General features: G+C 30.4%; 3 protein-coding genes across 4 annotated transcripts; 1 reads left to right on the top strand and 2 right to left on the bottom strand.

Moving 5' to 3' along the window:
- Positions 1–6343: 6343 nt before the first annotated feature.
- LOC109810052 (Basic-leucine zipper (bZIP) transcription factor family protein) lies at positions 6344–10353 on the bottom strand. 2 transcript variants are annotated; one of them, XM_020373416.3, is made up of 4 exons: positions 9816–10344; positions 9556–9688; positions 7555–7639; positions 6344–7143 (listed from the first exon to the last, which is right to left on the bottom strand). In XM_020373416.3, the coding sequence occupies exons 1-4, from the start codon at positions 10097–10099 to the stop codon at positions 6773–6775; spliced, it is 873 nt and encodes a 290-aa protein (XP_020229005.1). In that variant the 5' UTR covers positions 10100–10344; the 3' UTR covers positions 6344–6772. The 2 variants fall into 2 exon arrangements, with proteins under 2 accessions (XP_020229005.1, XP_020229006.1); XM_020373417.3 differs by lacking the exon at positions 6344–7143 and adding an exon at positions 7176–7385 and having other exon boundaries at positions 9816–10353.
- Positions 10354–17228: 6875 nt separating this feature from the next.
- On the top strand, positions 17229–18929 carry LOC109810081 (RING-H2 finger protein ATL74). Its single transcript, XM_020373460.3, has one exon. The coding sequence runs from the start codon at positions 18105–18107 to the stop codon at positions 18681–18683; it is 579 nt and encodes a 192-aa protein (XP_020229049.1). The 5' UTR covers positions 17229–18104; the 3' UTR covers positions 18684–18929.
- Positions 18930–24683: 5754 nt separating this feature from the next.
- Positions 24684–26562, bottom strand: CHIL (Chalcone-flavanone isomerase family protein). Its single transcript, XM_020373454.3, has 5 exons — positions 26326–26562; positions 26124–26207; positions 25691–25846; positions 25143–25369; positions 24684–25057 (listed from the first exon to the last, which is right to left on the bottom strand). Coding segments are annotated over exons 1-5 (630 nt in total). The 5' UTR covers positions 26327–26562; the 3' UTR covers positions 24684–24895.
- Positions 26563–27492: the final 930 nt, after the last annotated feature.

Genomic DNA, 27492 nt, shown 5'->3' with positions numbered 1-27492 from the left:
AGGCATCAGAAATCTAATTCCCACAATTCTCACACGCACTCCACAGCCCAGCCCGCGCATAAGGCATACTGTGCATATGAGACAGCTTTGGGTACGATTTCTCGACCACTTTTCTTTTCCTTTTTTAGGAGTAGCGTAGCATAGCGTAGCATAGCGTAGCATAGCATAATCTAGTCTAGTGTAGTGTAGTTACTCTGAACATGTTTCGTTATCCTTAAGAATTGTAATTTTGTTACCATTTAATGAAGGATATGATTTCTGCAGTCAATATACATGTCATCTGTTCGACTCACGTTAATTATTATATGCATGAAATTGATTGTACAATTAGCATAGATCTTCTGATGTGCTGAAACAAGCATACATCTTCTGAAGTGCTAAAACTGGCATAGATCTTCTGACGTGCTCGAAATAGTGAGCATAGATCTTCTGATGTGCCAAACCAGCATAGATCTTCTGAAGTGCTCGAAACGATGAGCATAGATCTTCTGACGTGCTGAAACAACACCCTAAATTAACTCTATTCGCTGCTTGTACGAATTTATTTTCTTTCACTGAAAGTCTTCGATTCTGTCATGTCACGAACACCACAAATTGAAACGTGAACTCGTGCTAGTTCGAACAAAAAGAACCTACGAACGAAATCTCCCACAAACACTATTATATTATAATTATAATTAGGTTGTTTCTTATCTCATATTATAATAAATAATCATACATAATAAAATATTAAAATTCTTTAACATAATTAAATCAGAAGTGGGTATTAAATTGGGAACGGGAACGAGGATAGGTATGAGGATGGGTACGAGGCGGGTAAGTATATACCCGTACCCGATTTAATATATCAGGTTTTACCCGTACCCGTACCCAGTCAAACCGGGTATTTCCCGTCAAAGTCGGGACGGGTTCGAGTATTACCCATGAGTACGAGTATATTTCCCTACTCTTAACCTTCCCTGCTACCAAGAGGACACTCCTCCATACCTGGACCCACCGTAGGAAGACTTTTGATACAAGGGATCTTATATCCAAATCTACCTATTAAATCCATCATACTTGTCGAGTCGCTCGCCCACTTGAACCAACGACTCTAATATCACATGTTGTGTATCGAGGGTTTCACATACACATATCTCTACATTGATAAAATATTATTTGTTTTGAATTTGATCTCTCACGATTTTTTACTTTTGGTTATTTTTCAAATATAAACAATTGTGTGTATATAAATTCATGTATGTCAATGAGACTATGACTTTCACAACAAGAAAGTATGAAAAGAAACAAGTGAGAAAGAGGAGATGAAAATAGGGAAGAGAAAAATAAATAAATAGAAATAGACAAATAATATAATAGAAATGAAAATGTTTGATTTAAAAAAAATGAAAAAAAAATTCACAATTGATTATTATTATTATTTTCAATAGGTCATGCTCAATATTCATACAATGTCGCTACAAGAAATGTTACATATAGTGACATATAAAAAGTGTCACTACAGGTATAATATATGTAGGTATATGTCTATTTCACATATAGTTACACACAATTTTAGTGTTGATTTTGAATAAGATTTAATAACATATTTTATGTGTCACTATAGTCTATACATACACTTTTTAATAATATACTAACATATATTATACTTATTGTGTGAGTAAAATTAGTTTTTAGTGACATGTATAGTGTCACTATAGGGTGTGCGTCACTATTTGACAATTTTGTTGTAGTATGTTTTTTACGTTCAGTTTGTACTTTAAATTGATTAAACAATGTTTTAATCGATTGTTTTTAACAACATCCAACTCGGTCACTGTTCATTTACAGCCATTTCTACAAAGAAATTAACATGTATGAGACCCACTCCTTTCAATTTATTTCTTCTACTATTTCCACTCTACTAAACATATCTCACTGTTATTTCTTACGTCTTTCTTCACTCCCTACTCTGTTTATGCGATTTCATTCATACCAAACGAACACTTATGAAAAATGATTTATAACTCATGCTTTTTAACTAATTTAATCAATTCTATGGTAAAATAATTGTTATATATATATTGTTGGAGTTATTTTATAATATTTGTCTGAGAGAATATTTTATGAGAATTATTTTTATAAGGTTATTACACAAGCATATTCCACAATGATAAGATATTGTCCGTTTTGGGCCTAAGTCCTCACAGTTTTACTTTTGGTCATTATCCAAAAAGTCTCTCTTATATTAGAGTATGTGTGTGTTTTATAAGTTGTTATTTTTTTTTTTTTTATTGATGTGAGACTTGTTTATATATTATATATAGGGAGCGTATCAAGTGAGAGGAAATTTATTATGAGAGATGAGAGGGTTAAAATATAACCATTAGATATGCTATATATATATATATATATATATATATATATATATATATATATATATATATATATATATATATATATATATATATATATATATATTCTTATACGATAAAAGCTTATGCCTTATTGAATAAGAACTTAATTGACAGTGTGTTTGGTTTCACGTTTTCCGGGCTTAAATCGCGTAAATAACACGAAAATAAGACGCTATAAATTTTTACTTCCGCGTCAAATCGGTTAAAACGTGGATCGAGAATCCAAACATGCACCGAGTCTTTCAGCCAAACACATCTTTAATCGTGCCTACTTTTACTTATACAACTCAAGTGGTCAGAAAAATTTCACACTTTTACTTCTTATACGTAATATGAGGCATATTTTTCACAAGTCACTTTTACTATCCGAAATACAACTAAGCAAACAATATTGTCTGTCTTAAAACTATAAGTAAAAAAGTGTACTTAGTTCAGTTTATCTAAATAAATAAAAACTATATTTACACATTGAGAGATTTTTTTATTTTGAAAAAAGTAATTATTTTCCTTATTAAAGTTTCAAACGGTTATACTCCGAAAATTGATCAACTAATTATAACATTAAATCCCAATCAACAAAAGATCTAATAGAAATTAAATTAATTGTTTTAATTTAACATATAAAGTTTTAAACAAAGAGGGCCCGAACGAGTTTGGGTTCTCCTTGTTCGGATTCTTTGAGAGAAAGCAATAGATGTGGACTTTTTGACAAAATTAAGACCAAACTTTGGTACTGCTTTGACAAAGTTAGATGTCCCTCCAACGAGTTAGAACCTTAGCTTTTAAGCTAATCTAAGGTACCGGGTATGATAATAGGTAGAGTCTTGATAGGATCTTATATTATTTTTTTTCATACTCATATTTAAAAATAATATTCGTATTCAATCTTATATCTATGTGGATAACAATTTTAATTCTCATCCTCGTATCTACTGGATATCTATGTACTCATACATATTCACAACCTGCATTTTACTTATGTATAAAGTAAATAAATTAATAAAGAGATAACATTTCACACAAACAAACATAATATTAATTTATTATATCTTTAACATTACAAAAATCTAATATAATAATTCTTATAAATAAAAACTACAAACAGATTCAATTCTTGTAAATAAACTTAAAAAAAATTTTAACATAATAAAAGTTATAATTAAATTTTCAACATCATGATCATGTGTTAATAATATTCTCCAAAACCTATGAAAAAATTGTACATAAATTAGTTAGATTAAAATTATAGATTAATTTATATACTATAAATCCTAAAACATAAATATGTAGACATTTGATCTCATCATCGGAATCAACTTCATATTTTTGCAAGCGTTAATCTTCCAAGTTTATATATTGTTTTAGTCTAATAATACAAATAGAAACTACGTGACAAGAAAATGAAAGATTAGACAATTTAAATTAATAATTAAAACTAATAATAAAAAATAAAATAAATTTTATTAAGTAAACAAATTTTAATTATTTATTACCTTATTACTTGTGTTTCAATTAACTTTATGTATGTATAAGTGTCTTTAGAGTAATTTCATAGAGTTTAGAATGATGAGGACTCAAAAACCTACATCCTATGCTAAATGCAAATTCTAAAGTTATAGTTGAAATTGAGATTACCGAAACATTCTTAACCATTTTTTGCAAAATTGGATACTCATTCTCATTTGTTTTCCACCATCAAAGAATGTCAAAAGTAACACTCCTAGGCAAAAAAAATTTCTTCCAAGTAGAACTCTATTTTAAACTTTGTTTGTCTTTCAATTATATCATTCACAACTGAGTCATAATCACTTATAAAATTACTAATATATAGATTATTCAAGTTTGACTCATTGATATTTGTTGGTAAAGTTGAACTTTCCACTATTTCTTTGACTTTAGTTTAATACTCTCTTCAATCAATGAGTAACATAGTTTCTTGATATTATTAATTTCAATTGAAGATTAGCTATCATAAAACTTATGAAAAAAATACTCTAATAATTTCAACTTGTATCTTAAATATAAAATAATAACAATATTATTATAGTAATTTATATATATATATATATATATATATATATATATATATATATATATATATATATATATATAATTGAGCACCATAGTACCTATACCCGCACTCACACTCATTAAATTTTACGGATCTATACTCATTCCGTATTCATTTTTATATAAACAGGTATTTACCCAAGAAGGTATTTTTCCAAGTGCTCATAGGAACCAAATTCATCTTATCATCCCTGTAAGCTACCATCTTTAAGGATGTAATTTCCCACCCTTTTTTTTTATCATTTCATTACCCAAAAAAAAAAGGAGAAACTAAGTCAATTAAAGACCCAATGTCAAGCAACAAGGATGTAATATATAAAGTTCGTTTACAAATTATTCAACCACTTATTATTGATTTTCTTTTATCACTAGCGAGAAAAGACAATTTGTGTCTTGCTAATATTATAAGATGTGGAAACTATAAAACGATTGTAATGCAATTTATTTTTTGAAAAAAATCATTTTTATTAAATTAATAAAGTACAATTTTTGAATTGTTCTCCACTAAAATAAGGAATTGTGCAATCTAGGCATGGCAACGGGGCGGGACGGGGTGAATTTTACGTTCTTCGCCCCTGCCCCTGCAAATTTAAACCATCCCCGCTCCCGCCCCAGATACCTGCCGGAGGTAAAATCTGGGTACCCATCCCCACCCTCGACGGGGTTTGAGTTTCCCCGTCCCGCCCCGCTCCTATTTTTTTTTTCTTTTTTTCTTTTAAATAAATATGAACAAATTTTAAAAAAATAAAAGAAAATTAAAATAATATAAATTTTCATATAAATATTTCTAATTTTGATTTATATATATATAAAAATAATTTTTTAATTATATTATTAAGCGGACAAGGATGGGTATGGGGCAGGTATTAACATCTTCGTCCCGCCCCCGATTTTATCAATCGAGAAAAACCCGAACCCGACAAACACGGATTTTCCCCGTCCAAATCGGGGCAAGTTCGAGCGAATACCCACGTGAATGAGTTAGATTGTCAAGCCTAGTGCAATCAATGTAATAAATAAAAGATAAAAATATTTTAAAATTTATATACACAAAAATGATGCATCACCTTTATATATTATTATAGATACAAAATATACATTATGATCATTTTGTATTAATTTATATTTAATCTATACCTATATATATATATATATATATATATATATATATATATATATATATATATATATATATAGACTATCCCTCATTTTTATGTACACTTTATTTTAGACAATTTTAAGTTTTTAATGCTTTTTATAAAATGTACAATAATAAATGATAAAAGTTAAAAAAGTCTTGATATATTAGTTTTTCCTTTGAATTTCATAATAACCACCCACAACCTTCACTAACCGCATGTATATTCACATAAAGGCATGAAGTATCTTTTACTCGCTAGTTATGGATAATTCCACTATGAAGAAATAACTAATGAACTAAATAAATATTTTCACCGATTCAATAAGCAATCTAATTTTCAAAATGTTAATAATTTTAACGCTGTACAACTCTTGGTGCAATCTTGTCTTCAAACGTGCCACATAAAATACCCGACTAGGCAAAAATAAAAATGAAAAACGAACAGATAAGACAATAGAAAAGTTAAAAGGGACCATGATAACATGAAGCGCTTGCCATTAATTTCTCGCCTAACACGATACCAAACCAGTAAAGTATGTGGACATTTGAGGCCCCCATTCAAGTGGCTTCTTTAAATTGACCGGAGAGGAAACCAATAAAACATGTCTAACCTTTGTTTCCACAAAAAATATAAACATGATGGTCCATCCATGCCATACCAATGTCCATATGTATGAATAGTTTCAATTAAAATTGATGACAAATGATTCTTTAAGCAAGATGGTAGAATTAGAACTGTCACAAACAACTGCTAGTCTGTGCCAAGTGCAAAAATATGTACACAAACTGAGAAGTTTGCATGGAAGGTGCAATTAAGTACAGATTCTCCCAGTAACAAAATAATGTGAAAAAAGGACCAGAATGGATTATACAACTTGAAGAAACCTCAATCGCATTCTGAACTCCATAAATTAATTTAAAAGCCTAACCGGGGGAGGGGGGGACACTGAAATTTATTGTTCGGGAAATAATAACTTTTTTTCTTAAAAGAAAACTGCAAAAAATAAGCGATTATTTTTTCCAGATAAACTAATCCAAACATGCACTTGATCAAATAAAGAATTGAATAGAAAAACAAAAAATCAATACCTTTAGGTCTCACTCATGTCAGACTATGAACACTCCAATAAAAAGGCTGGTGACATGTTGGTCAGTCAAATTTGCATCAAAAGGGATTGTTGATTTTATTAACAGAAATGGAGGAACAATCTGGCACCGGAACATGAGAAACCCCGTTGCCTATGTCCAGTCCCTGAAATTGGCCGATAGAATCACTCGACAACATTTCTGACAATTGAATGTCTAGATCAAACAGAGACTCATGGGAAGTAGGCACATTGGATGATAGTGAATGAAACTGCGGCATTTGCATGGCTTGATGTTCGCTCTGCCTATGTTGTGACTGGTGTGAGAATAACGAAGGTTGATTATATGCAAGTTGATGCATTCCCAAACCATAACTATCAGTATGCATTGCCATCTCTCCAGTTGCAAACCTGAGCCTATCAACTTCTTTCTTCAGTGCTTCATTTAGAGCTGTGAATTTAATAAATTTTTAAGACAGGTGGGATAAAGTCATGGAAATGACTTGAAAATAAAATATATTAGCTGAAAGTTAAACATAACAGAACCACTACTAGTAGGTTGTTGATGGCAAGGAGGCCCAATTCGTTTTCTGGAACGAGGCAGTCTAACAATTCTAAAATGACATATAGAAAAGCATAAAAAGTTTAAAACAATTTCCAACAACTTCTCTGGAAGTAATAACTCCACTCCTTCTGTTGCAAAAAACCAGCAGCAAAAATTCTTAGGATATATGTAACTGATGTCAAAGATAATTAGGATATGTGTAGCTAATGTCAAAGAAAAACATGTATAGCGAGTAGCTAGTAACAAGTGGGAAACATGGATATTAAAATCTGCAAATTTTCTATGGTTGAAACGTACCATCACATAGCTTAGCTTGCTGTTCCATGGCTTGTAACCGAAGCTTCAACTCCGTATTTTCAGTAGTCAGACCAGATGTATCTCTCTGAAAAAAGTCTCAGAAAGAATATGTCTCAGGTAGCATAATATGAAAGCCCGTCATTACCTAAAAGGAATTTAATGAATTGGAAATAAAGTGCAATATAAGAAACAAAAGCATCCTCATTTAAAGAAGAACAAATTCGCTACAAGAATAAAAAGCAAACCAATAGCCAAAGAAAAAATCACCAAAAAAAAAAAATGGGGAGGTTACTATTCCTGACATTGACAAGGCAGCCTATTCAAACTTTAAAGCAAGCAAATCCAACAGGAATTGGATCATGTCATATTACATGACCAACACATCGCAGAGAGAATGATGCAGGGCAGACATCTAAAAGCTGTGTTTCAATTAGACAAAAAAAGAAAGAAAAGGTACCTTAAATATATAAGAAATATTGGCAACATACTCTTTACCCATGTGAGATTTCACCCAATATTAGTGTCAAAAAGAGTCTAAACTTGCTAGCAATCCTCATACACATACATTCACATAATAATGCTTGGTGAACATTCCAAGCTAACACATCAACTGACACATGTGTAAAGGGATCAAGATCGTCTACAGTTTTTAAAAACTAGAGATGATCTCATCCATCCAAATTATTTTATTTTACATCTATAAATAATCTGAAGTGTATTTGATTAAATCTAAACTGTCCAAATACAAACTGCATCACATGTAGTTCGTATTTAGAGTACAGGCAATCAAATTCCTGCACGAGGCAATAAAACAAGGTGTGACCAGCTAGCTACCATGTAGATGTGAATGATGTGATGTGTATGTAACTAAATGTAGGATACTGGAATAATAAATAACACAAGAAGAATGCTTAGTGCACGCTCTTTTCAACATTTAATGGGTCCCTCCAGAATTTCACCCAAGAGTGTATGAGAGAGTGCGTCACTAGCATTTCTCGTGACACAGTTATCAGTAATCATTTGCATTGATTCTCCCTCCCTGACTTTAAGGCAAGGGAGTCTGACTTTTCAAGCATTACATATTAATCACGTGATACGAGAGTTCCTCTGTATAAAACACACTTCGCATGCAAACATGTAAGTCATTCTACTATGCATAACAAATTAACAACAATTACGTCCTAAAAATACTATAAACTCCAGCAACAAAACACGATGACAACTGAAAAGAATACATGTATCACTAGAAACAACTAAGGGAACATTTTGAAAAGCTTATGGGAAGCTTATTTGAGCTCATGGAAATATATATTTTATGACCCTCGTAACTACTTTCTAATTTCAATATGCTTCTTGGTTTAGTTTATCAAAATAATATTCTATTCATGTTCAAATCCATGATATAAACTCTCGTGATATAAAAGCTTATTGAATACTGTTTAACTTATATAGGCACAGACAGTGTAATTTTTAGGTTTACTTACCCTTAAAGTCCTTATAGTTAAAAGTATTCCATTTAAGTCTTTATACATGTCATTTTTGTTTCTCTTTAGCCTATGTATTCAATAGTTACTATAAAAACTAAAAGATAAAGTCTATAAAACCATAAGAACAAAAATGAAATAAAGAAGACATGTAAAAGTACTAAAATAAAATGTTATTAATTACAGACACTATCAGGTAAAGTTCATAAAACTATAAGGATCAAAAGGCTGATTAAGCATTTTTTTTTCCCAGAGACATCCAGTAAGAATTCATCTTGTTGTCACATCATATTCATGAATAGGATGACACTGAAATACAGTAAATTCCATTGGATGTGAGTGTAACATTTTTTACACTTACAGAACATATAAATTAAAATAAAATAAAAAACTATTCTAGTTTGATTAAGTGTATCCCCAAAACACACCCTAAATTACACAGAATGCAGCTAATAATATTTGTTGCACGCGGTTACTTATGAATGAAGCAATGCAGATTTAAAATTCGAGTAAGAACCTGGAAAAGACTTAATTGAGCAGAGAGAGCGGTTGCTTCCGTTTGAAGAGACTGAAATTTTCTCTCAAGCTCCGAAACGTAACACGCCTTCCTCTCTTTAGAGCGCGCGGCGGATTGGCGGTTAGCCAGAATCCTGCATCACATGGCATGCACGAAAGATTCATGAAACATGAAACTGAAACATGAAACCTTCTTCAGTGAAGAATATCGCAATATTTGAAAATTAGAAAGCGCAACGAAGGAAGGAACGATAACGGAACCTCTTGGCTCGTTTGGGATCAACGGTCCACAATTGAGCGAGCTTGTCGGGGGACAAGGCCTTCTTGGCCTCGATGCCTTCGAGCAAGGAGGAGGAGGAGGCGTCGGCGGAGTTGCTCCGGCGGTGGGCGGGGTCGGGCGGCGGAGATTGGGGTTTGGATGGGGATTGGCAGAGCGGAGTGGGATCTTGGAAATGCGGCGGAGAGAGATCGATCTCGAGGTCGAAGTCGTCGGAGATCCGGAAATGCAGCTCCGATTGGGATCGACGGTGGTGAGGGAAGGACATTCTGCTGTGACCGGCTGAGCGGGTTGCGATGCGATGCGATGCCTTTGAACCGGTCACTGCTGCTCCGTTTCCCTCCCCTGCCGCGCTCTCTGTCTCTGCCTATATAAGGGGAACCCCAACGGCGTCGTTTTGGCTTACTCCTATAAAATCAATCAATCAGGAACAGCTTCTATGCTTATTGCTTGCTGCTTTGTTTATTTCACCTATTTTTCTTGTTTCCGTTACACTTTCTTTTATTTATCTCATTCACATTGCAAATGCATGCTCTTAATCGTTTCGATCAAATCCACTTTTATACCACATATATCCGATTCAATTCAATTATATTACATTTTAGTCAATTCATTTAAGCAACATATTAATGAATTTGGTCCTAAATCATACCTAATATGAAAAAAAAAAAAAAAAAAACTTAATCAGTTCTTCTATCCTTACTTGTTTACATAGTAAAAGTCTAAAACCCTATTTTGGTCCCTTATAATTTTTTTTTGTTTCAATGTAGTCTCACTTTTATTTTTGATCTCAATTTGGTCCCAAATTAATTAATTAGTTTCAATTTAGTCCCAAATTAATTAATTGGTTTCAATGTGGGACTTCCGTCCAAATTATTTAAACAGAGTTAACTTTTGGGCATGTGGATGCCACGTAGATGCATACCTGGATGCCACGTGGATGACATTTTTTTTGAAAACACCTGGACCCAGAACGGCCCGTTCTGAAACTAGAACGAGCCGTTCTGGTTGCACTCTTCGTGTGTTAATTTTGCAACTGAAACGGGCCGTTCCAGATGCGAAAATTAACACACCACCAGTGCAGCAGAACGGGCCGTTCTGGTTTCAGAACGGACCGTTCTGGTTTCAGAATGGGCCGTTCCAAAACTAAGAATAAAATATTTTTTGCTTAATTGTGTTTTTGATCGCTCAAGTATTATAATTATGCAATTTTGATCCCTAAGATTTTAATTGAGTAATTTCAATCCTTAAAAATTTTCAGTTGTGTAATTTTAGTCTCACAATTTTTAATTGAACAATTTTAATCTCTCAAATATCATAATTGTGCAATTTTAGTCTTTCTCATGAAAAATTTAATAATTTTAAAATTTTAATATATATATATATATATAATGTTTTAAAACTATATAATTGTTTGCTTATTTAAATTATCATATATTATAATTTTTTTAATGTATCAAATGATATATATTTATTATTAATTTTTAATGGGAGAAACTAAAATCGTACTATTATGATATTCGAGGGACTAAAATTGTTCAAATAAAAATTGAAGGACCAAAATCGCGAATTACAATTCTTTAAGGACTAAAATTACCCAATTAAAATCTTGTGGATCAAAACTGCACAATTGTAATACTTGAGGGATAAAAAATGAAATTAAACTAATATTCTTTATTAATTTTATTAAAAAATATAATAATTTTGAAAAATATTTTTTTATAGTAAAAATTTTAAAATTACTTATTTTTATAAAATACAATTGTCTTATAAATAGAGTAATAATTTTTTCTTTTTCTCTTTCTGTTTGAATAAATATTTAAGTATCACTTTATAATTTTTTGCAACTTATTTAAAATTAGAGGAATAAAATGATAAAAATTAATAAGATAAACATAATAAAATAAAATATAAAAAAAATATTAATATATTTATTTTATTAGATATAACAACATAATTAAAATATAATTAATAATATATATTTTATAAAATTATTAATTTTATATATATAAAAAATGAAACCGGAACGGCCCGTTCTGAAACCAGAACGGCCCGTTCTGGTTGCACTTTTGTTGTGTTAATTTTGCACCTGGAACGGGCCGTTCCGGATGCAAAATTAACACACCAAAAGTGCAACCAGAACGGCCCGTTCCGATTTCAGAACGGGCCGTTCTGGGTCTAGGTGTTATATGATTGATATGTTATATATGATTGATATATAATATATGTTATATGATTGATATGGTGAGGAACATTGATATGCTATATATGATTGATATGTTATAAATTGCATGGTTAGAGTATTGAATAAGCATTTGAATGCTATTATTGAATAAACATTTGAATGCTATTATTGAATAAGTTGTTGAACATTGGTATGTTTCACTTGATTGATGTCATTTGATATCTATGTTATAAATTGGTATGACGATATGTTACGTTTCAAACAAAAAATATATTATATAGGTTAAATTTATTTTTTAGTCTCTCTATTTATTTTAAAATTTTAATTTAGTCTCATTATGTTAATTTGTTTTTAATTTGGTCCTTTAATCTTTAAAAATTGTTCAAAGATGTCCTTTTGTCTAAATTGACACTAACAACGCTAATAAAATTTGACTAAAGGACAACATTTAACATTTTTTAAAAATTAGAGGATCAATTTGAACATTTTAAAATTAGTGAGATCAAATTAAATATTTTAAATATATAGTAATCAAAGTGAATAATAATTAACAAAATAGGTAAACAAAAATATTAAATAGGTAAAATTAAATTAAATTTTTTCTGGACAAAAAATGTGTTAGATAAATTATTATTCAATTTGATTCTTATAATTTTTGAATGTTCAATCTAGTTTCATTATTTTTAAATGGTTCAATTTGAGCATCTAATTTTTTAAAAAATTTAATGTAATCCTTCTATTCTATTATCGTTATAAGTGTCAATTTAGACAGAAGGTAGGGATAAAAATAGGTTAGGCCTTAAACAGGAACATGTGACCTGACCACTTTGAAGTCTGACATGACCTGACCTGTTTAATAAAAATGTCAGGTTTACACTTTTAAAAAAGTCTATTTATTTAAAAATGCTAGACTTAGACTTACAAAAAAAAAATTGTTAGTCTTGATAGATTACCTTATTTATCTATATAATATAATAAAAAAATTAATATGCATATATTATTTGAATAAGATTACTCTCTTTCATCATAATACAAGTGTACGTCAATGTAGATAAATATACATGAATTGTCCTTTTAACAGAAAATAATTTTATCTATTTCGTCTTTGTGACATTATATATGTACCCGATACTCCTCAAATCATCTCATGTATAATAAGTATTTTTTAATTAATAAATTATTATCATAACTATTTTAATTTGTTAAAATATGAGTCGATTATTTAGAATATATCAAATTAGATATAGGAGTTTTTTATAGGATTATCCTTTCTCATTATAGATTTATAGACTTACGACCTATACATGAATGTAAGCCAACATAAATGATTGTGCATAAATTGTCTCTCTAACAATTATATTTCAAAATTTAAATTTTAATAATATTAAATAAATTATATTTTATCACGTAAATTAAAAAATAACTCTTAATAACATATCTAAAAATAAATTTATTGACTTTTTAAAAATTAAGTTTATTGATCTAATTAATATCATTAATATAAATTTGTTGACCTATTTTCATTCTTATCAAAAGAACAATATTGAACATTTTTTAAACATTAGAAGACTTAATTGAATAATTTAAAAATAATGAAATCAAATTGAATCTTAACAATAAAAATGAAATAAAAATATAATTTAATCTATTATATACAAAGAGGCATTTTAGAATATGTAACTAAATTTAATAATAACATTTTAAATATGTTAATAGACTATGCCAAACCTATAAAAACTTTTAATTTTATAGAACAGATTCAATTATATATTTAAAACTTAGTCTGGTGTGATTTATTTTTATTCTTAACAAAAGAATAACATTGAATATTTTCTAAACATTAAAGAACTTAATTGAATAATTTAAAAATAATAAAATCAAATTGAATCTTAACAATAAAAACGAACTAAAAATATAATTTAATCTATTATATATAAAGAGGTATTTTAGAAGATGTAACTAAATTTAATAATAACATTCTTATTGTGGTATATTTTTGTTATATTATTTTTTTAACACATACAAATATATTGAATATATCATTAAATTGTTACACATCATATTACATGTTTAAAATCAGTATCTCTAAAAGGGAAAGATTTTCTAAAGTTCAAACAATAGATAAAATACACAAAATTTCAACACTCTTAGTAGATGATAGGTTTTCTTAAACATATTTACAGAAATTTAATTATCCGATTATATATACAGAGAAAGTTTTATTAGAAGAGAATCTACTCATTCCGTAATGTTTATGCTGGAAAGAAAAAATTATGGGGAAGGAGATTTTTGTTGGGTAAAAGAAGTGTCTTTCAAGTTCTAACAATAACACATCCCAACCATAATGGGTAACTGCAGGTGGCAATTATGGGCTTAAAGCCTTGAACCATTCCTTCTATATTTACCATGTAGGCTCTCACAAGTCACAACCTTTATCCATCACCTAGATAGTGACCACACTAGGCTAATTATCGCTTGTCTTTTCACATTCTTCCCATCTAAAATATCAATGCCCCTTTTCACTGGTGATGATCAATTATGCAACTAAATCAATAGGATCACTACATGACCATTATATTAATATAAAACAATAGAAAATTATTAATCACAAAAATTTGGCGTGAGAAGTTAACAATTTAGTAAAGTAGGCTTGAGAATATATTGGTGGCATTGATGGAGAAAAGTCAATGATGGAAGGGAGATGTGGCAACCTCTGAGAATAATCAGGAATCCGATTGTGAACCTTTTCCTTTGCATGGAGTGGGCCTTGTGGCCCATGACGTAGAAATATGAGCCACAACACCTCTCCCATGTGCCCTTCGAATGAATACCTAACTACTAAAACTTCATTGTAGATTTGTCCTAGACATGCTCCTCAATGTCATAAAGATGGTGATTATCTATTTAATTACTTTTTATTAAACACGACAAAGGAGTTTCTATGTGTTGGCCTCTTTCACTATCACCTAATCTTGTAACATTTGTTTTGTTTTGCTCATCAAACTTGCCTTTGGGACTAACGCATCTCATTATGCCAAAGAAAACTATACTCAGAAATATCAAACACTTCTATAAATTAATGGCGTACTGTGTTGTAATTGCTATTTACACATAAACACAAGTTGACAAATGTTATAAAACTCTAAGCTCGTCCTATTTTAGTCAAGAAATTTTCAGATTAGAAATTTTCAATATTTAGTGACCCCATTTAGAATATATTGCATAATTTTTTTTAAAAATAATATAATTTTTAAAAGGTTTATATATTGTTATTTAATATGAATTTTTGTGATAAAAATATAAAATTAATCAAAATTTTATCTAATACAAATAGCAAGCCAAACTGATACGTCTTTAGAATTTTTGGACTATTATTAAACTAATTAGAAAGTTAATTTTTTAACTAGAATACACCAACTTGATAAAATATTATTTATATAAAGTATTTATCAATTGATGATTAATCCTTATTAAAAAATTCATTTAATCATTTTTAGCAAGATTTTTTCTTTTAATTATGTTTTTTCATATATAATATTCAAATCTTAAAAAATTAAATCTAATATTATTTAGACTAACTAATGACTTATTAATATCGAAAGCATGTTTTTGGTGGTCTTTGTTTTATCAAAAACAAGTTTAATCAACCATATAATTTTTTTCATTATATATATATATATATATATATATATATATATATATATATATATATATATATATATATATATATATATGCGATGTAGATTTGAGTTTATTATTTGATAATATATTACATAATACTTCATTAGTAGACTTTCACGAATTTAATTCAAATAATTTTGAAGTGAAAAATTATTTGATTCAATCATTTTAATTTTTTTTTAAAATTTATTATTCAATCGATTCGACTTAAAACTAAAATTTAACTTAATGTAAAGCAGTTTAAATTAGATTAATTTTCGGTGTTTGTAATATTTTATTTTTCTTTGAATAAAATATTAAATAAAAAATAAAAAATAATTTTGAATATTAAATATCTCATTTACAATTCATTATATAATGAATTATAGTGTATCTCTCCTCTATATGTAAAACAACTCAAACTAGTCAAATAAAGCGTGAAACCAAATTGTACGTATATTGTTCAAATTAAAAATCACGTTTGTGTATCACATTATAAAATTAATTACGTGAGATTAAAAGAAAATATAATTTGAACTACATATATAATATTAAATATCAGCAATAATTCAATAACTTGAAAGACAAAAATGTTTGTCTGATATTTAGGTTAAATCTAATTATACTAAATAATATATTTGTTATTCTGTGTGTTTTGTACGTAAATGAATATTAAATACATATTATTGAATACTTAAAAATAAATGTTCCATATTTTTATTTTAAACATTTGAACTATTTTTAATAAATAATTTATTCTTATTTTCTTAATTATATACTAGATGCGTAAGATAGAACTTATTTAAGAACTTTATTATGGGAAAAGTGAAAATAACTATTATTTTAATTGTACAATAGGGTAAACAATATACAAAATTAAGATTTTCTCAAATTCCTACACACTAGCGGGTAAAAAATTACTTAAACTTTGTTTTTAATGATTGTATTATAAATTTTTCAGTTAAAATATGAAATGTAATAAATAATTTTCTCATAACAAATATATGTTAATCTTTTTAATTTAATAAAGAAGTATAACCGAGTAAAATGGTACTTCAATTACGATTTTTATATTTTAGTCCCTAATTAAAAAATAAAATTGTCAAACTGCTTAATCTAACTATTTTTGGTAATATATGTTAAATTTAGAAATATATAATGTAACACATTTCATATTTTGAATGATCTTTACTTTATTTTGCTTACCCTACATGGGTGATACACTGTAACAATGATAATCAGAGGTGCCATGATTAGCAGTAGTTGTAAATCTGAAATCTCAATCTAACTATAGCCGTTGGATGAGAAAACACAAGAAACGAAGGGAAGAGATAGGTTAAACTTAAAAGAAATGTTTGAGTGGGAGAAGGATTTGGTGCTTGGAATAAATATGCTAATTTTGAATAAGATGGATCAGGTACCATAATCAAAATTCTCAACAGCCTTTTCCTGATTCTAAAATTAAAATCAACCATCCTCACTGCATGCTATAATAAATGCAAATGCAAGGGGACAACAAACACCCTGTCTTGCTTTCATTTCCTTACATAATATCTCTGTCCCAGTTGCTTCTGCAACTCCTAAACACTACAAGACAAAACCACTTCCCATAATATCCACACATCATACACAAACAATCAACCATACCTTCTTTTTCTGTCACAAATTTTCAGTCTCTTACTTTTTTCTTCTTTATATATGCTTTTGCTCTCAATAGTATGAAGAAAAACTCCAACCACTCCTGTTGGAGGCAAACATCACAATTCACAACCCCGGTAAGACCAATCAAAATCTTCCTCGGCCTACATAGTCATGCCTTGCATCATGGCTTTTGCTCTATGTGAATTTCAATGGACATGCCATTAGTGTCTTGAGAGTGTCATAGATTGAGTTGCTTTTCAATTTTCATCCTCCAAAGTCTCAGATACTATTAAGTATTCAGTATTCAGTATTCACCACCCTTTTTCCTTATTACCAAAGAGATGCTTCTTTGAGAGCCTTTATCTAGTGGGATTCCTGACAGATATTGCCATAACTCAAAAGTTTAAAGTCCTTCTCTATTTCTTCTTGATAAGAAGATATATTATTCAAAACCTTTCTTGCTTGCTTCAGTACACTTCTCTGACAATCATCAAAATTCTCCTGTCCTCAACACTCCAGTGCAAGAACTAGTGTTACATCGACCAAAATCAAGGTTTTGACAAGCCAGAGATGCTTCAAACCTCTTTATGGTACTACAGCTTTTGCTTCAAATTTTCCAAGCTCATTTCTCCAAGCAGCAGATATAGATTCTTCAGCTGATAGCAAAAGGGTGTACAAGAATTCTGAGTTGGTAGATTCTTCAGCTGGTATCAAAAGGGTACAAGAATTCTTAGTTCAGTAGTTCACCTATTACAATTGTTGGCGTTTTTGAAGTGGTTGACACATAATGGCTCTTCATCACCGCTTTTTGCTTGACACAAATTCAACCTCACCTGCACCAGCTAACATGAATAGGACAAGAGAGACTTTCACTGGTGAGGCAAATTTTGACACCAACATGGTGATTATCTTGGCCGCGTTGCTTTGTGCACTTATATGTGCTTTGGGACTGAACTCAATTGTGCGATGTGCTCTAAGGTGTAGCCGAAGGTTTGCTTTTGAGACCCCAGAGGAAACTGCAGCACGTTTGGTGGCAAAAGGCCTAAAGAAGAGTGTGTTGCATCAGATCCCTATAGTTGTTTATGGTTCAGGTAGTGTTGGAATTGCTGCCACAGATTGTCCAATTTGCCTAGGGGAGTTCGTGGATGGGGAGAAAGTAAGAGTGTTGCCAAAATGTAACCATGGATTTCATGTGAGGTGCATAGATACATGGCTCCTCTCACACTCATCTTGTCCTAATTGCAGACAATCTTTGCTTGAGCAGCCAACTATTTCTGGAGCAGCAGGCACTAGTCACCATGCTGGGAATGCCTTGGGAGGACATCAACATGAGTCTTTGGATGTGGCTGTAGAAGTGGTTGGCTAATTGCAAACTTAATCCTCCACCCTCAGAATTCAGAGAAAGAATGGATGAATAAATGGAGACTAGTTGGTTTTATCCTTGAATTTGAAACTTTTTTTTTAATGTATGTATGAAGAATTGAAGATGTTGGGTTGATATTCATATTGGTGTCGGAATAGTGCATGTATGGATTATGGTTTTCGAGGCCACTTTGTTTTTGCATGTTTTCCTGACATACGAAATAGTTTTAAGAGTTTGTGTGGATACAAATTTGAAGTATTTTTAAGAGTTTCTTTACTTTAAAAAACTCTTATAAATCTAAATCTAAAGGGATTTTAAATCTTGAATGCTGGTTGTTTGTAAATAGATTAAGATGCATATGATGAATGACAAGTTAAAACTTGGATAATTGGATGGGCATTCTCTACAGAAAATAGAAGAGAAGAAATATCTTGTCAAGAATTACTAGTTCAAACTTTTGAGTAATTAACCATCCCCTCCCCCCTCTTTTATTTTTATTTTTTTCTTGATTACTTGCCTAAAGCCTTTCTTTATTGTACCTGTCTGATGGGCACACTAAGTCTTCTAGTAGTCCAAAGGCCAAACAAGAGCTCCGATCCAATGCGCTGGTGAAGGGATTGGTACCTGCAAAAGGCATTCCAACGCTCAAGTCAGGACAAGCTCGAATATCTAGGATAATTAATGAACAATGACGTTACCTTTTGACCTGAGACATTTATGGGCCCTGGACCTGATGGGCCCTGCAACATATTTACTGTATTAGGTAATACACTTTAATCGACTAATTAACCCCTAATCTCTGATTAAGAATATCAAGTGATGATAGGCCGATCCAGGTGGCCGATTGACGTTCGGCTACCTGGTCCTACCATTCGGCGGCCGATGAGGTGGTGGCCGAACCCTCCTACCTGTACACCAGGTACACTTATGATCTGAATTGAGCTCAAGTGGGTTTTAAAAGTATACGAAGTAGTTAGTGTATGTGTAAGTATATATTATATATTTAGTTCATGATGAGCATTTGGATTGCAGAGGTAACTAAATCTATAACTGATTATCCGAATCCGAATGGCATGTGACTTGGCAATCAATATCAGAAGACCATCAATCAGACATCCCATGAAAGGTCATTTATTTGCTCAATTGCTCTGCATGTCAAAGCAAACACCGATGCTCTTTTCCCCTTCCATGTGAGTAGCATATTCTTTGATAATGGGAAATTCACATGGTCCAAATATTTCAATCGAAATAACCTTAATTAGTACAGAGAAACAACCTTAATTATTATTACAGATATAAACCAAGCCCTGAATAAGCACCTCAAAAAGACAGCTCGAAATCTGATTCCAAATCTAATCAGAAACTTGTCAATAAGCAACAAGCATAAAAGCAGAAGCGAGAACTTCTTTAAAAATTACTATCTTTCCACGTGGAAGACATGTGCCAGACTCTCTAGTCAATTATTATTCAAAGTGTTTGCATAGACAGACAGTTGCTACACATTTCGAAGTTACTTTACATCTGATATTTTAAAAAAGTTCAAAATTTGTCTTCTGTCCATTTTAATGCAGATCACAAGGCATAAAGAGAAAACATCTCTTTTCATTCCACTTTACTTATTTAGTCAAGCTTCCATACGCCAACATTCTTTGAAGTACAACATCCATTTCATGAATCGGGATTCAAGAAACCCAAATATTGTCATGGTGATACCAGCAATACAATTGAAATTTTGAAAACCTATCTTTATTCTTTTATAGTACTCTTGTCAATCAACCGAAGCTTTATTTAAATTCTCTCTCATTTTAATCCACCACTTAGAGGCTGAAAGACTTGGGCATTTATCCCAATTCCCATAGGTAAATCTTCTTTAGTATCCACTAGAGATTGATGACAAGTATCGTATCACTTGATGAGTTGAGTAGGGGACATATTGCGGTCAATTTCTCTGGTCTTAATTTGTGTGATTTCAAGGTTAGTAATTTGAAAATAAATAGAAAAGGTTCACCTTGAGCATGTTTAGAGTAGAGGCTCCTATGATAACCTTGGTGGTTCTATACTATGAACAAAGAATGAAATATCAGGTCTATCACAATAAGTAGATGGTAAAACACCGATTTTAGACGTATACATTTTTTTTAACTCACAAACTGAGATGTAAGTAACTCAAGAACTGGTTTGGCTCACTACCAAACACACCCCTCACACATTGATAAGAATTTGAGTGGTTGTAGCCTAATAAGCTCAACAATTATTTATGAAACTTTGATACCATTTTTAAAAAGTTTAAATTTGAGCATAATTCAATATTATAAAAATAGTTTGTATGGGAGGAATTACTCTCCACTTCATAATGCCTACATGGCTACATGGGTTTAATTAATTAACCTATGGTCTACTTCAACATTAAAATCCTTATCGGTTTTATTATACAACATGACGTGTGAACATTTTACCTACAGAAATCCGATGAGTGGAAAGCAAATGTGAAGAAAAGAGAACCATTGGCTAAGTTAGTCGTTAGATAAGGGAGACCAATTTTGCCCATTTATTTAGCCTTTTTTTTCTTTCCCTGTTTGATTTGAAGGGCAATTTGAGTACAAGAGCATATATAACAACAAATAATCATGATTTTTCTTCTGTTCACAGAATGGAATCCCAATCTCTCTTTCTTCATCTCTTCTAATATCCTTCGTGGGCTTCTTAGGCCCACATTTTGAAAATAAAAATTCATTTCAGCACTACCCATGGATTTCAACCAATCAATGGGAATTGAGATACTCTACAGCTTGAAATTGACATTTTTTTTTCAGGCATTATTCAAAGATGGACCATTCACCATCATCTTTCCCCTCCTCACATACCTGTTTGATAATGAGTGTTATTGTTTTTGGGAAAATGTTAATTAATACCTTGGAACACAGGTCAAGGAATCAAAAATAGTTTATTTATTTATTTATTGAAAAGTGTAACAACACTCTCTATCATATAATTTTAATATATCAATGTTTTAAGGGCACTAGATAACAAGCCTTTTCTTTTTAGTATATTATTTTTCATTCAATTTGAAGATAATGGGGGTATCCGGTTTTTTTATTCCTTTTTTGCTAGCTTTCCTTTCCTTCTTAGCATTTGGGCTTAAGTTGGGAAACAGGGTCCTATGGCCTACTTCTGGATTAACCGTTTTGGTCCACTAAGCACACAATTTGCACATGGATCATGATATATACACTTCTTTTTTTTTCTTTTTTTTTTTATAAGTACACACCCTTTTTAAAAAAATAATCAAATTCTTAAAATATTTTCATTTTTATTATTTTTAATTATTTTTAATTTTATACTCCTAACATTTAATTTAACACTTTTTTTACATACCTCTTTCTCTTATTTTCATATGCACCCCCTTAATTTTTCTTCAATCCCACCTATTTTGGTAGGTAATTTTAATTCTTTTAGTTTTACATTATTCTTTTTCCCTTCCTCTTTCAATTTTCTCACTAATTTTACTATTCGCATAGTACTCTATAATAGTGAAAATGTATTTTTTCATAACACTAAACTTAATGTTAAGGTTTTTGGAGGGGTGAAAGGAAAGGAAGTGTTGGAAGAAAAAATATGTATCTAGTTTGATAGAAACTGTTGAGGGAGCTACACGTATCTACAATGTTGTCGCCTACCAATTTTATGATTTGAGTGCATGTGAAAAAGTGAAAGAGGTGACAAAATAAGAGAGTAATATAAAAATCGAGAGAACTAAAAGTACCCACTAAAATATGTGAGGAATTAGATAAAGATAAAATAGTGCATGTGAAAACTGGAAAAGAGAAGGAAAGAGGTGTGTGAAAAGAAAAAATAATAAATTGAAAGTTAGAAATATAAAATTAAAAATAAAATAAAAATATATAAATATTTTAAAAAATAAGGGAGGTGTACTTAAAAAAAAAATGAGGTATATATATCATTAGCCTGTGCACTTGTACAAATGCATTAAACAGGTCAACTATTTACATGACGAAGACAGGTTGCACCCAAAGGTAACATTTGTATGCACATGTAAAGTTGAGTGCAAGATTGAGACTGAAACACTTTCTCTCTTTTTTTTTTCTTTTTTTTTTATACAAATGCAAGATTGACCCTGAAGAAAGGAGCGTCTCAGAGTTGAAAATGAATGCTCCATGACCCCATGTTTTCGATTTGGATATGGAACTTTAGATGATTGAATAAGAACTAACATATTAACAGTTTGTACATAATGTGTGATGTACCATACTCTTCCTCCTTACATAAGGGTAACATTTTTCTTTACTTTAAGATGTGTCAGGAAGTTGAGTTTTTGAAGTGGAATAGAGGTGAGGAGAAATAGTTTACTAAGTGGAAATCGGGATCTTACGAAGAAATATAAAAAAATTATTTTGATATATGAATGTTTCATTTTAATCTTTGCTTATGGATGCAAAAAGAAAAAGATAAAACAATATCATAGTTATTTTAGTCCTTGAAATTTTCATATTAATTATTACTAATGGAGGAGAGATCCTTTTATTGTAAGAGTAAGTCTATCTATGTATATTTCATTCAATAACTTATGTTTTATATTAAATTTTAACGATCTTATCATTGAATTTAAATTTTTTAATACGCAAGTCAAGTTAATAAATTTTTAACAAATTTGAATACTATTTGATATTTTGTTTCATTAATTTAGATTAACGTATACAATGATTTTTTGATTATCCATGAATCTGAATTAACAAAATGAAATATCAAATGGTTTTTAAATTTTTAAAATTTGCAGACTTGACCTATACATTAAGAATTTTAAATTTAATAGTTAGATTGTTGAATTTTTATGTAAAACATGAATTATTAAATAAAGTAAGTTTAGGTAGATTTACTCCTGAAATAAACAAATTCCTCCTCATTACTAATGTGAATGTTATGTGATGGGAGAACATGACATAATATTACTAGCATTCACTATTGACAAAATACAAATTCAATGATTTTTTTAGTAACTTTTCTCCTTGGTAGCATCACATACTTTTAAGAATCAAAGTGGTAGTTCACCTCAATTGTGATTTGTAATAATGAAAAATCATAATTATTTACTTTTTAAATCAAAAACCAAAACTACTTCTAACATATCTCAAAATATTGCCTTATTCCAAAGCTTAATTAAATACCATAAGATAAAATCCTTCTCATATTTGAAGTTCAACCTATTTTCTTTATAATGTTCGAGAAGATTTATCTTACATTAAAGTTGCACTATTTAGAAGGACATCAACATGAATTCTATGATCATGATTCATGAGTAATTATAATTCAACCTCCATGTAAACTCTTGTTTGGTTAAAACGAAATGAGTGAAAAATAGGAAGGAGCGAATAAAAATATGATAGTGAAAATAAGTTGAGATATTTAGCTAATAATAAATAAGAAGGTGAAAAATTAAAAGGTAATGAACTTCACTCTTTTTTCTCTCTTTTTTTAATATATACATTATTTCTCACTTATTTCTTAATATTTCTCCTCAACCAAACTAAATTTTCACTTTATTTCTTTTTTATTTTCACTCATATTTTTCAATCCTCTATTTCTCACTTATTTCTTTCTTTTTTATCAAACATAACTTAGAGTTCAAATAAGATAGATCACAATTTGGGCTACACTTGGAATAAGAGATGGGTTCTGGGCCTTAACGCTTTTAGTGGTTAATAAATATTAGAACTATATGATCCTCCTATTAACTATATCGTTAGAATTTATTGGTGTAGGTACTTAATTTTAATACTCTGTTGTTTGGAATCACTAAAAGAGCATCAACATTATTCTTCATAAAGAAGTTCAACCATAAAGGTAAAATAATAGTGTATATATAATAAATATTAATTTTGATTAAAATACTAATTTTAATATAAAAGTTAAAACGATTTATGTGTAAACAAAAATTACGACAAAAAACGTGATCAGCTTCAAAATTAAAAACTCAAACTTGCAATATACCGATGATTAACTCTTATGATTAAGTGATTTCTAACAATATGAAGAATAACCATACATAGAGCATTCAAGGATTTGGCAAGTTACAAGATTAACATTATTCCAAAAAGTCGAAAAGCAGAAATCCGCAAACATTGCGTGGAGAAAATCCCAATTACTACATCTTTGCAACACAACACAAAACCCCAAGATTACACAATGCAAAGTTATGTTCACTTGGACAACTCCACGGAGAGAGTGCTAGCAAGAGAATTAATGGTTGTGGAAGACACTGCCCTTGATCCACCAAGGTACCATTTCTTGATGGCCTCTACCACATTGGCATTCTCTATCACATACTTTGAGTCTTCTTTCCCCTCCAAAGTGACCACAATCTGTACAACAAACACAATAATAAACAATCAAGTCATTTGCTAAAGCTGACTCCAATATCAGCAATAATCCATGCTGCTACTTTACCTCAGCAGTGGCAGAATTTGCTGGGAAATGGTATGTGATCGCTGAATGTTTCTTGAAGTACTTAGATTGGAAAAACTCAACAACTTTTTCCAAAGCTTCTTCTTCTTCATCCTCATATTTGTCTTCAGCTGCCAACCTATCCCTCACAGAACTCTCAATCTGAACCCCATATTGTGCACCCTTGATCTCTTTGATCACCACAAGTCTAATAAACTTCTCCACCGGAGCTGTGCATATATACATTGGTCATTCACTACTTAGTAGTATGTCCTAATGAATAAATAATATATGCACCAACGGTTGAATGATTTTCACACTATCATTCAACATCTCATTCTGTCATGTATAATAAGTTTATTGACTTCAATCATAATTATCTCATATAACGGATAATTTTTATTGATTGTAAAAGTATTTATGCTGATTGCTGACAATACATACTTATTAAACTACATTAATATTCCATTTATACCAATTAATAAATAGATGGGCTCTTATTAAAAGATATATTTGACAGAACTTTGGGATTACTATAGATCACAACTTACCAGAAATGAGAGCATCGAAGAACTCATCATTCTCTTCCAGCTCCTTTGCAGATTTTCCTTTAAACTGCTGCAAGTGGCTTACTACTTCAGTGTCCAAATAAACCCCAATTGAATAGAATTTCACATGGATAAAGTGGATCTCCATGTCGGTGATTCCTGATCAAACAAGGAAATCAAGTTGTGTCTACTTGCTACTCATAAATGAATCAAAGCATAGCAAATACTCCAACAGTTATATTGGTGTGGAAAAAAAATTTGAAGTCAATGATCTAGATCCCTTGCTTCCTCACGTTTCAATTTTAAACTTGGATCGAAACATTAGCTCATATGAATATCAAAAAATCTAGACTTTATCCCATCTTGAGAGTCAAAATAAGAAAAACACTTTGTAATAACAGGGTAGGAACATAAATAGAGGATATAAGCAACTTACCTTTACCCAACAGAGATAGGGGCTTGGTAGTAGTGATCTTGGAAGGATAAGAAATTTCATCAATAAATACCTCTTCAGTAGCCACTGAAATTAAATTCACATAAACAATATCTCTTAGATATAATCATATAACGAAGCACCTAAATCATAAAGAACCGTTAGCAACTCATTGGATTGAGAAGGGGATAGAGAGAGATCTTACTAGTTATGTTTGATGAAGATGGAGATAGAAACGGGAAGAAGAGGGGTAAGTGAACAAATATGGAGAGAGCTTTTGATAAAGGGTGAGGTAGAGATGTCAAATAAGGCTATTTATTAAATCCCCTCTTCTTGACAAGGCCGAGTATTAGGGGGTAGGTAGGAGAAAGTTGATGCACCAGTGAGTTTACCAATTGCTAACTTTCTATAATTTGTTGAGGGTGGCCACTACCTAAACTCATCACATCAAGCCCCCTTAGTTAGATTAGTGAATCTCTTTTGTTTCTCATCTTACCATGGCATGTCACAGCACAAACAAATAATATTCCTTAATTATATTTTTCATTTGAACAGTGACATTTAGATGGTGTAACAATAGTAACTTTATCCAAGAAATGAAATGGGTTAAGCATGTTGATAATGCTTACTTTGCAGTCAATTTGGTTGCCTTTGACTAGTCTTGCGGTAGGTGGCACGAGCGCCACCGTTGATTCTACCAACCCATCTATAAACAATTGTATTTTGTGCAGCTCAATTTTGTACTCTTGTGTTGCATTTGCATTCTCTTTTGGCCAAAAGAACATTTCCAAAAGAACAAGAAGGCATTAATGGTTCTAAATTTATTAACAACTGCTTCAATCCAGCCATCTGCCCTGTCTTACCTAACATCATAAAACGAATTGCTGGTGGGACTCGGAAAGAGTAATGCCACTTTAAATATCTTCGTTGACAAACATATATGATTTTGTTTTTTATTTATTTATTTTTCTTTTAAATATCTTCAAGAAGGCATTTGGAATATATTGAAAATACTTGGGGAAACTTAATTTTGCATCACGTTCAAAATGCTTTTTTAAACTTCGAAACACATTAAAAACATCCTTATGAAAATTTAATTTCGAAATGTAATAAGTACACTTTAAAAATTTAATTTCAAAACATATTTTTTTACAATGACGAGGATAGAACTCTGCTATTATATCGAAGTGACTGTTTCAGAACATATTAGAAACACTTTTCGGGAAAAATAAAGTTCAAAACATATTTAATTTTAAAAAATTTAATTCCAGAATAATATTGAAAGAAGCAATAACTCACTATTCAATTTAATAGATTTGATTTTGGAATGACAATTAAAAAAATAATGAATGTGCGAATAGTAACAAAAAAT

This window comes from Cajanus cajan, chromosome 6 (assembly GCF_000230855.2).
Source record: "Cajanus cajan strain Asha chromosome 6, NIPB_CcT2T_4, whole genome shotgun sequence".
Taxonomy (NCBI): domain Eukaryota; kingdom Viridiplantae; phylum Streptophyta; class Magnoliopsida; order Fabales; family Fabaceae; genus Cajanus; species Cajanus cajan.
Note: the sequence above shows the minus strand (reverse complement) of the source record. Positions and strands in the feature narration are given on the sequence as shown.

Bases quoted from the DNA above. Each gene is read 5' to 3' on its own strand.
- LOC109810052 (XM_020373416.3), bottom strand. From the start codon at position 10,099: ATGTCCTTCCCTCACCACCGTCGATCCCAATCGGAGCTGCATTTCCGG. The intron at 9,689-9,815 runs GTTCCGTTATCG...CATGTGATGCAG, and splicing joins GATCCCAAACGAGCCAAGAG to GATTCTGGCTAACCGCCAAT. The intron at 7,144-7,554 runs GTACGTTTCAAC...TTAAATTCACAG, and splicing joins GCAAGCTAAGCTATGTGATG to CTCTAAATGAAGCACTGAAG.
- LOC109810081 (XM_020373460.3), top strand. From the start codon at position 18,105: ATGGCTCTTCATCACCGCTTTTTGCTTGACACAAATTCAACCTCACCT.
- CHIL (XM_020373454.3), bottom strand. The intron at 25,370-25,690 runs GTAAGTTGTGAT...ATATATGCACAG, and splicing joins CTTCGATGCTCTCATTTCTG to CTCCGGTGGAGAAGTTTATT. The intron at 25,058-25,142 runs GTAAAGTAGCAG...TTTGTTGTACAG, and splicing joins CAAATTCTGCCACTGCTGAG to ATTGTGGTCACTTTGGAGGG.